The sequence below is a fragment of the Pongo pygmaeus genome, chromosome 19, assembly GCF_028885625.2.
Source record: "Pongo pygmaeus isolate AG05252 chromosome 19, NHGRI_mPonPyg2-v2.0_pri, whole genome shotgun sequence".
Taxonomy (NCBI): domain Eukaryota; kingdom Metazoa; phylum Chordata; class Mammalia; order Primates; family Hominidae; genus Pongo; species Pongo pygmaeus.
Genome location: NC_072392.2, coordinates 68377413 through 68388203, shown reverse-complemented (window position 1 = coordinate 68388203; position 10791 = coordinate 68377413). Strand labels below are relative to the sequence as shown.

General features: G+C 50.7%; 1 protein-coding gene across 3 annotated transcripts; it reads left to right on the top strand.

Moving 5' to 3' along the window:
* Positions 1-3016: 3016 nt before the first annotated feature.
* RSAD1 (radical S-adenosyl methionine domain containing 1) lies at positions 3017-10188 on the top strand. 3 transcript variants are annotated; one of them, XM_054460153.2, is made up of 10 exons: positions 3017-3202; positions 3821-3954; positions 4072-4276; positions 6298-6663; positions 6849-6912; positions 7530-7677; positions 7896-7950; positions 8633-8736; positions 8935-9084; positions 9369-10188. In XM_054460153.2, the coding sequence occupies exons 1-9, from the start codon at positions 3068-3070 to the stop codon at positions 9050-9052; spliced, it is 1329 nt and encodes a 442-aa protein (XP_054316128.1). In that variant the 5' UTR covers positions 3017-3067; the 3' UTR covers positions 9053-9084; positions 9369-10188. The 3 variants fall into 3 exon arrangements, with proteins under 3 accessions (XP_054316128.1, XP_054316131.1, XP_063513078.1); XM_054460156.2 differs by having other exon boundaries at positions 9074-10188; XM_063657008.1 differs by having other exon boundaries at positions 8935-10188.
* The last annotated feature ends 603 nt before the right edge of the window (positions 10189-10791 follow it).

The following is a 10791-nucleotide window of genomic DNA, read 5'->3' as shown; positions in this document are numbered from 1 at the left end:
CTAGGCTGGTCTAGAACTCATGGACTCAAGCCATCCTCCTTCCTCAGTCTCTCAAAGTGCTGGGGCAATCCACCATTTAAAGTATAGAATTCAGTGGTCTTTGGTATATTCACAAATATGTATAACTATCACCACAGTCAATTTTAAATATTGTCATCACCTAAGAAAGAAACTCCATACTCTTTAACTATCATCTCCCATCCCCCAGCCCCCTTCCTCCCCAACCAACCTCATTTTTATTTTTTATTTGTTTTGAATGGTGAACCTGGGGCATCCCTAGTAGGCAGGGCCAGATAAAGCAGGTTGTACCTTGACCCAAGAAATAAAAACAGCTGGGTTCCAAAAGGCGCATAGATTCCCAGTTCACGGGAATGGAAACTTGACTCCTGCCTGCCCCCTTACCTCCCAGCGTGCCTGCCCCCTTAACCTCCCAGCGTGCCTGCCCCCTTACCTCCCAGCGTGCCTGCCCCCTTACCTCCCAGCGTGCCTGCCCCCTTACCTCCCAGCGTGCCTGCCCCCTTACCTCCCAGCGTGCCTGCCCCCTTAACCTCCCAGCGTGCCTGCCCCCTTACCTCCCAGCGTGCCTGCCCAAGGCAGCAGCAGCCTCCTCTTGACTTTTTAAGAAATGAACATAGGTTTAAGGTATTTTCAGTACCAGGCTCTACGCTAGGTACTTTCACATTATTTTCTCTCCAAATCTTCCCAATAATCCTTTCAAGTAGCCATTGGTCCCACTTCACGAATGACCCAACAGAAACTCAGGGAGGTTCCGTATCTTGCTCAAGGTCACACAGCTGGATCAGAACCCAGCTGTCTGTTAGGCAGGTTCACTGCACACTGGTTACCAACTTGTCAGAGTCCAGTGAGGCAAACACCCACAAGTTACATAACGCTGAGTCCAGTGAGGCAAACACAAGTGACATGCAACGTGTTTATTACCTATAGGTAGGCACTAAGGGACAACAGAAGGCTGGGATTCATTTGGAGCTGGACCCCTAAGGCTCAGGAAAGCTGTTGAGGCAGATGGGGGATGGACTGTTGTCTGCGCATGCCCGACTTTTTTTTTGTTGGTTTGTTTGTTTTGAGATGGAGTCTCACTCTTTCACCTGGGCTGGAGTGCAGTGGTGTGAACCCCGGGATTCAAGCAATTTTCCTGCCTCAGCCTCCCTGGTAGCTGGGATTACAGGCGTGCACTACCATGTCCAGCTATTTTTTTTTTTTTTTTAGTAGAAACAGAGTTTTGCCATGTTGGCCAGGCTGGTCTTGAACTTCTGACCTCAGGTGATCCACCCGCCTCGGCCTCCCAAAGTGTTGTGATAACAGGCGTGGGCCACCACGCCCAGCCAGCTGGACTTGTACTGGAGCTGAGAGACCCCAGAAACCAGCCCGCCCTGTTTTTTGTTTGTTTGTTTGTTTGATACTGAGTCGCACTCTGTCTCCCAGGCTGGAGTGCAGTGGCGCCATCTGGGCTCACTGCAACTTCCGCCTCCCAGGTTCAAGCAATTCTCCTGCCTCAGCCTCCCGGGTAGCTGGGACTACGGGCACGCACCACCACACCTGGCTAGTTTTTTGTATTTTTAGTAAAGACGGGGTTTCACCGTGTTAGCCAGGATGGTCTCAATCTCCTGACCTTGTGATCCACCCGCATCAGCCTCCCAAAGTGCTGGGATTACAGGAGTAAGCCACCGCGCCCGGCTTCTGCCCTGGGTTTTATACCCTGGGGCCATGTGGCATGTTGGGCTGAAGTGCTGAAGGATATGCTTTTTCTAGGGGGACAGGAACAGAGCATGGCTGTGCTGGCCAGTCCTTCCTTCCCTCAGGATGTTGCATTCTCTGCACACTCTACAGTTTTATTTATTTATTTATTGAGACAGAGTCTTGCTCCATCACCCAGGCTGGAGTGCAGTGGCACTGTCTCAGCTCACTGCAACCTCCGCCTCCCAGATTCGAGGGATTCTCCCTGCTCAGCCTCCCGTGTAGCTGGGATTACAGATGCCCACCACCACGCCTGGATAATTTTTGTATTTTTGGTAGAGACGGGGTTTCAGCATGTTGGCTAGGCTGGTCTTGAACTTCTGATCTCGAGCGATCTGCCCGCCTCGGCCTCCCAAAGTGCTGGGATTACAGGCTTCTACCGTTATTCTTGAGAACTACAAGCAAGAAAGGAGGGGAGAACCAGGTCAGTTCAAGGCCACTGGGAGAACTGTCCTGCACCGCCTGCCTCTGAAGCTCATGATGTTTCTGCTTTGTGGGACAGTTGTTCAGGTGCCTGCTTCCCCAGGCCTTCCCCTGCGCCTTCCCCCTTTCTCCTGCACATACCATCTGATTGTCCTTCCAGCACGTACACCTCCAGATGCTTGGATTGGCCTGACCCAAAACAGTCTACTCTCCCGGCCAAGCCAATTGCCCCTGGGATTTTCTGCTCCTCCAAGATCCCGCGCATAGCCCTGGTGGTGGCTCATGCCTGTAATCCTTAGTTACTCTGGATGCTGAGGCAGGAGGATCGCTTGAGGCCGAGGAGTTCAAGACCTCCCCTCTCCCAAATATTTGTAAATGAAATTAAAAGAAAGATCCAGCCCAAGTGTCTCTTCTGCCCTACTGACTCCCACACTCTTAAAACAGATGACCTCACAGCACTGAGGCGGACGGCTCCGGTGTCCAGCAGGCACGGAATTAATACGCCTTGCCTGCCCTGGCCGGTTGGCTTGCCTCTCTCCTGTCAGAATGCAACCTGGCTTTATGCACCTAGATGTCCCCAGCGCCCAGTTCTGAGCCAGGCACATCAAATGTCAAGGAATTAACGAACTAAGAGCTCCTGGATGGGTCCGGGAACTCGCCCGGGCACAAGGTGCCAAAAGGCAGGCAGCCCGCCCCGCGGCCTGGGGAAAGAACCGACAGGCGGCCGCGGTGAGCGCCCGGGCGCCCGGCAGGTGGCGCCGCAGCCCCGGGCCCGGGCCCTCTCGTCGCGCGGTCACGCAGCCCCTCTTCCTTCCGCCGGCTGCGCACTCACAGTGATCCCTGCGCGCGTCTCCTGCTCGGGTCAGTTCCACGCGCTGCGCTGGGCGCCATGGCGCTCCCCGGAGCCCGGGCCCGCGTATGGGCGGCAGCAGCCAGAGCGGCCCAGAGGCGCCGCCGCGTGGAGAACGTAAGAGGGTCCCCGAGTCCTGAGCCTGCGGGCCGGCGCGCGGCGCTTTACGTACACGTGAGTAGGGGCGGGGGCGGGGGCGGAGCCCACGGTGTGTGGCCGCAGCCGTGGCCGTGGCCGTGACCGTGGCGGTCCAAAACCCAGGTGGCGGCTTGTCACTCTATGAACCCGCCTGCCGTGTTTCCGTGCCCCCGTACGAGGTCTGGGATGGGAGCCTGTGCCTTGGCAGGGAAATGACTTGGTCCAGAAACCTGAAGTCTCTGCTACTCACCGGCTCGGTGACTGAGCAAATGGTTCAAATTTCATGACAGTTTTCCTCTTAGCAAGACAAATTTTTTTAAGAGCAGTGTTCTGATTCGGTAGCTGGGAAAATGGCCCATAGGAAAATTGTATGAAAATTCTATGATCCCAGAAAGAGCTTGGGTTGAGTTCCTTTCTGACGTCTGCTGGTTGGAAGAGGCAGCGTAACAAAGGAGTGAGCCTCAGTTTTCTCACATTGAAGTGGATGTAATAACCCCACTGCGACCTGCCTTGGGGAGTTGTGTGGCTTAGATGTCCTAGCTACTGTGGAAGGACCTCGGGATAGGGGTGAGGGTGGGGTTGGGGATGTGTGCGACTGAACCCTGGAAGTGGCCAGTGCAGCTCTCACCGCGGACGTGCACTCACTGCCCCCAGTGGCCTTACTGCGAGAAGCGCTGCAGTTACTGCAACTTCAACAAGTACATCCCTCGCCGCGTGGAGGAGGCTGCCATGCAGAAGTGTCTGGTGACCGAAGCGCAGACGCTGCTGCGGCTCAGCGGGGTGCAACGGTGGGTAGTGGGGGCTGTAGGCAGCGTTTTGGGAAATATTTGGAGGAGTGGTGGAGGATAGGTGCAGGCATCCCAGAGGGCTCCCCCAGGTCTCATTTCTCCATCCTCTTTCCCCAGAGTGGAGTCTGTGTTCTTTGGTGGGGGGACCCCCAGTCTAGCCAGTCCCCACACGGTGGCTGCTGTCCTGGAGGCTGTGGCACAGACAGCCCACCTGCCTGCAGACTCGGAAGTCACATTGGAGGCTAATCCTACTTCAGCTCCGGGCTCCAGACTGGCAGAGTTCGGGGCAGCAGGGGTCAACAGGTTGTCTATAGGCCTCCAGGTAACCCATGGCACCCACCCCATCCCAGTGCAGCCCGCCCTTCAGTGCCATCTTCTCTTTGGTCACATTCATTCATTGGGCAAACATTGATTGAGCACCTTCTGGGTGCCAGGGACACAGCAGGGCCTAGTGCGACACTTTTGTAACTCCTTAATTGTCTGCTGCTGTCATAGACCACAAACTTTATGAGAAAGGGATCAGGTGTGGCTTTTCTATTTCAAGCACTTACCATAGTGCCTGGCACATAGTAGGTGGTCAAAAAAGATATGCTACATGACTGGAGACACGGGAGACGCAGACATGTAGCCAGATTATTGCAGCATGGTAAATGTCACCTGTAAGGGGGGTCTCTATAAAAGGCTTCTAGATTTCTGATCTAGATTCAGTGATTTCTGATGAAATCACTGAAACTTCTCTGGAGGATATGATGTTTGAATGAAGAGGAGGAGTTCACCAGGTTGAGGGGGTGTGGGGGAAACAACACAGGACATGGAAGAGCCTGGCATGTTTTTGGGAGAGCTGTGAGTCATTCCTTGTGACTGGAGAGGCTGGAGACAAGGCTGCAAGGTAGGGTCCAAAACCTTTGGTGCCTACTAAGGAGTGTGGGTTTTGTCCTAGTAATGATAGGGAGCCATTGAAAGTTTTTAAGTAGGGAGAAACCTAGTCCTCTCAGGTTGACCTCTGACATTTCCGTAGGACTTCCAGGTTGTGGGCTTTGTTCTGATGGAATATGCTGACAGAAACACATCACTTCTAAGATATTCTTACCCCAAAGTGCATATCTTGAATCTAATTGTCAGGAAACCCTGAATTAAGAAACTTTTACAAAATTATTGTGGTAAGAACGGACAGCATGAGATCTGCCATCTTAACAAGTTTTTAAATGTACAGCACTGTTAACTATAAGCACAATGTTATACAGCCAATCTCTAGAAATTATTCATTTTAAATAATTCATTTAAATAATAATTATAATTCATAAATAATAATAATTTATTAAATTCATTAAATTATTCATTTTAAACAACTGGCATGTATTCTTCAAAAATGCCAGTGTCATGAGAGACAAAGAAAGGCTGAGAATCTAAAGGAGACAAAAGAAACAGCTGAATACAATGTGTGGCCCCTGACTGGGGAGGAAGGAGGAAATTACCACAGTAGATGTTATTGGGACCATTAGCCAAATTTGAATATGACAATGTATTATGTAATGGTGTTGTGTCAGTGTTGCATTTCCTGAGCTCTGTAATTGAATTGCAGTTATGTAAGAAAATGTCCTTGTTCTTTAGGAAATACACACCTAAGTATTTAGAGGTTAGGGAGTATAATATCTATAACTGCTATTCAATATAGTGGCCACTAGCCACAGACTAGTGAGCATTTGAAATGTGGTAAGTTAAGTTTAATTCACTTAAATTTAAATAACCACATGTGGCTACTACCTATCATATTGGACAGTACAGATATGAACATTTTCACCATTGCAGAAAGTTCTTTTGGACAGTGCCGGTTTATAATTTATTGTTAAATGATTCAGCATAATAACAAGTATGTATGTTTAAAGAGAAACAAATATGGAGAAATGGTGAATCCAAATGAAGGGTTTTTTTTGTGATTTTCTTTCAACTTTTCTATAGGTTAGAATTATTTAAAATTGAAAAGTAAAGTAAATAAAAACTGTTGATTTTGGAGTCAGACAGTCCTAAACTCCAGGTCGAACTTTGCAACTGTATGGCCTTGGGCAAGTTACTTAACACCTCTGAACCTCAGTTTTCTCATCTGTAAAGTAGAACTAATATTGGAGGGTTACAAAGATTAAACTAGACACTACATAAAGGTGCTTGGCACATAGCGACCCTTCTGTGAACGGCAGCTCTTGGTGCCAGCTTGACCTTCCCCCTCCTGCCTTCCAGCTGCCTGCCACATGCTGCGTTCTCCCTGTATCTGTGTCTACAATGGGGTGGAGCGTTCTTGTCTCTCTCTGAGCTGCTGGTATGCTTACACCCACCCTCTTTTCCCAGTCCCTAGATGACACTGAGCTCCGGCTGTTGGGACGGACGCACTCGGCCTGCGATGCTCTGCGGACGCTGGCAGAGGCCCGGCGCCTCTTTCCCGGGCGCGTGTCTGTGGACTTGATGCTGGGGCTGCCGGCACAGCAGGTGGGGCCGTGGCTTGGGCAGCTGCAGGAACTGCTGCACCACTGTGATGACCACGTCTCCCTCTACCAGCTGTCCCTGGAGCGGGGCACCGCACTCTTCGCCCAGGTGCAGCGGGGTGCCCTTCCAGCCCCTGACCCGGAGCTCGCAGCTGAGATGTACCAAAGGGGCCGGGCCCTCCTTCGGGAGGCTGGCTTCCACCAGTATGAGGTCTCCAACTTTGCCCGGAATGTAAGTTCTGGGGCTGATGGCTGGAGGTGGAGGATGGGCAGACTGCAGTGTGACCGGGGCATTGTGACCTTCTGAAGAGAAGGATCCTGGCTGAGATGGTGGGACATTCTAACCTGGGGCCCCTTACCTGAGTCAAAAACGAGGCCCGCCTTCTTCACTCTGCACTATTTCCTCCCTCCCCGCAGGGGGCGCTCAGTACCCACAATTGGACTTACTGGCAGTGTGGTCAGTACCTTGGCATTGGGCCTGGTGAGTCCCGTGAACTACAGAAAGGATGACTCAGGAGAGGAATGTCGTGGCTATGTGAACTTGGGCCACATTAACCTCTCCAAGCCTCTATTTTCTCATACGTAAAATGTGGCAAAAAATAATACCTCCCTATAGAACTGTTGAGCATGAATTATAAGGGGCTTAATGTTGCACCTTGCACTAGGGTTCTCAGCCTTTAGTGTGTATGAGAATCTCCTGGAGGGCTTGTTAAAACCCAGGCTGCTGGGCCCCACCCTCAGAATTCCCAATTGGACAGGGCTAGAGGAGAGCCCAAGAATTTATATGTCTTGGCATTTTGGGATAGATGATTAAAAAAAAAGAAAAAAGGGCCTGGTGTCACGTGCCTCTAATCTGAGCTACTTGGGAAGCTGGGGTGGGAAGATCGTTTGACCCCAGGCGTCCAAGACCAGCCTGGGCAGCATAAGTGAGACACCACCTAAAAAACAAAAACAAAAAAGAAAGAAAGAAAAGAAAAGAAAAAGAATTTACATTTCCAGTGTGTTAGAGGCAGTTGCTCCAGGGACCACATGATTTAAATCTGGTAAGCACATAGTATTAACAGCCATTAATGTGGGGATGGTTGTTGATGTTGTCAGGGGCCCATGGGCGATTTATGCCCCAGGGGGCTGGAGGCCACACCCGGGAGGCTCGGATCCAGACACTGGAGCCTGACAACTGGATGAAGGAGGTGATGCTGTTTGGCCATGGCACCCGGAAGCGTGTCCCCCTGGGCAGGCTGGAGCTGTGAGCATCCAAGGACACAGGGCTCTCCCCCAGGGTTCCCACACCCCAAGACCATATCTATTTGTACATCTTTTATTTCCTGTCTTGCCCTGGCCCCTGCCTTGCCACATACTGTGTGGTCCCTGTTAGCCTCCTCTAAATGCATCCCAGTGTAGAATTTGGAGAATGGGAGGAGCACAGGCCTCCTCTCTAAGACCCCTTGATCATTTTTCTTTGAGGCTGGAGGAAGTTTTGGCCCTGGGGCTACGCACCGATGTGGGGATCACTCACCAGGTAAGGAGTTGGGATTCTTGCACACCACTCCCTCCTAATCTTGCAGAATCAATGCCCCCTCCCTGCCACCCCACCCCCCACACACATATACCTCCAATTTCTGTGAGATTGGCAGCTAGAAGTGGGGCCCAGGTCCAGCTGAGGCCTGTTGGGCAGAAGCAGTGAGCAGTGGTGCATAGCTAAGAACCCTAGACCAGGGCTGCAGAGACCCAAGTTCCAGCCCTCATTTTACTGCAACCTTGGACACAAATCCTTTCACCTCTCTCAACCTCAATTTTCTGAGCTCTGTGAAGCAATAGATAGATAAAGGGTTTTCACTTGTTTTTAGGGAGCACTGAAATCTCTCATAGGAAGCACAGTAGATAACAATCAAGCAAACCCAGAGCTGCTCTGGATAAAGCAGAGCCATAAAGCCCTGGCTAGAGCTGGCTGAGAGGGGAGGGAAGAGAGGAGGCATAGAGGAAGGCTTGGCTTGGCTGGAAGCTGGGTTCCAGTCTCAGTGGAATAGGAGTGAAGGTGCCCTCCTCCCTGCTGGCCCATTGGCCTGGTTCTGCTTTCATGCGTGTCAGCTGCTGAGATCTCCATGCTGGACTGGACCCTCCCCCACCTCTCACCACACCCCAACTACGTGGCCCAGAGTAGCCAGGCCAGCTCCCAACCTCTGACCCTCTGGCTTCCCCAGCACTGGCAGCAGTTTGAGCCCCAGCTGACCCTGTGGGACATGTTTGGAGCGAACAAAGAAGTGCAGGAGCTGCTGGAGCGGGGCCTACTGCAGCTGGATCACAGGTATGTTGGGGGGTGCCGGGCAGAGGGGGCTGAGGCATCCCAGGGAGCCCTGACTACAGCTCTCCACAGACCCAGGAGAAGTGAGAAAGACTGACTGGTAAGGAGGGACCTGTGGGTGCTGGGAGCTCAGCCCTGCTGGGGGATGGGCTTGAAATTGGTAAGATGAAGTAGTCACCTTCAGGCCTCTTGGTTTTCCAGGGGTCTTCGGTGTTCCTGGGAGGGTCTGGCTGTGCTGGACTCTCTCTTGCTGACCCTCTTGCCTCAGCTCCAAGAGGCCTGGCAGCAGAGAACCCCCTCCCCTGTGCCAGGAGGATGACAAAATGTTCCTGTGTTCCAGGGTAATGCCAGGTGGGTTTTGAGAGCTGGGTCGGTGCTGCAGACATCTCTTCTCCATTGTTGGGTGTCGTCTCTGCTCCGTGTGATCATTGCTCAGCCCTGGCATCCCCAGGGGAATGGCAGCAGTGAGGTAGATGGGAGGACATTTCTGGTCGGGGAACTGGCATCCCATTCAGCATCTCAGGACTCACAGGCCAGCATGTGTTCCATGGCTGGGAATTGCCTACAACCCACATCAGCTTCTGTTTACCTTTTTGGCATCAAATAATGAACAGTGTTTGGAAATCTTTCTACAGGCAATTACCTCTCCAAGAGAAGCCTTCCTTACTTTGGAGTAAGGTCCTAAGACAGCTGGATGAGTCAGGAAAACCATGTCCCCTCTAGGTATTATTAATATAAGCAGGAAGGGATCTACTATAGGAATGAAGTATTTATAAAACCACTGATGAAGTATTTATAAAACCACTGAAAGGGATAGAGAAGTGAACATTGGAGAAAGCCAGTAGCGACTGTCAGAAATCAGCAATGTGCAGGAGGCACAGAAAACTCCTGCTGATGGTCTCAGCTTCCAGCAGCACAAAAGCAGATGATGTACTGGAAAATGCTCAGAAGATGCTACAAAACCTCGTGCCCACTGTCTGCCACTGCTGGAAAAGGAATCATGGTTTCTAGAAGTGCCTCTCATTAGTGGACTTTAAAGCAAATGCTGGCTGGTAGGAAATTCTGAGGAATATAGTTCTTAGGTTTCTAGCCTCTACCATGCAGGAGAGAACACAGAAGGACTGATGTATGTTGGTGGATCCATGTATGTGTCCAACACAGTGGCCTGCTGGACTCTGAGAACTGGGAAAGATCAGAGCAAGCCTTGCCTCTTATCTTCGGGAAACCAGAATATGTTTGGGGTGGTAGGAGCCACGCAGACTCTCCTGAGCCCCCTCACTCACTTCCTTCCCCCTGTGCCTTTCCTTTGAGAGTAAAGGTGGGTGGAGTTGACCAGAGAAAGGGGAGAGAATTGGGGAAAGACCCAAAGTGTTTGTAATTCTTCTTTGTCCTTTTACCTACAGAAATGGTCACATGGTTCTATTTAAATAGCCTAATAAACACATCTGGAGCCTGTCTTGACTGTGGTCCTCTCCTTTGTGTGAGCTCCTTCCTAGAGCGTGGAATCCTGATTTTGGGACTAGAAGCTTAGCCTAGGGCTGAGATTCCTTCCCCCGCCCCCTACATTTTATTTTGAAGGATTTCAGACCCACAGAAAAGATAAAAGAATAGTTCATTGGAAGCCATATATCCTTTGTCTACTATGTATCTATAAAGTCTGGAAATAGGCAAATATTCATAATGCCATCAAGAACATCTTCAATCCATTGAAAAATATAATAGGCCAGACGGGGTGGCACATGCCTATAATCCCAGCACTTGGGGAGGCCAAGACGGGAGAATCACTTGAGCCCAAGAGTTTGAGACCAGCCTGGGCAACATAGCAAGACTCTGCTTCCAAAAAATAAAAAAAAAAGTTTCCATACTTTGTGGTTACCCTATAGATTCATCAATTGTTAATTTTTGGCCACATTTACTTCATCTTTAGATAAACATGTCTGTATAATTTTTTTTTCTGAATAATTTAAAAGTTGTAGACATCAGGCCAGGCGCAGTGACTCACACCTGTAATCCCAGCAATTTGGGAGGCCGAGGCAGGTGGATCACTTAAGGTCAAAA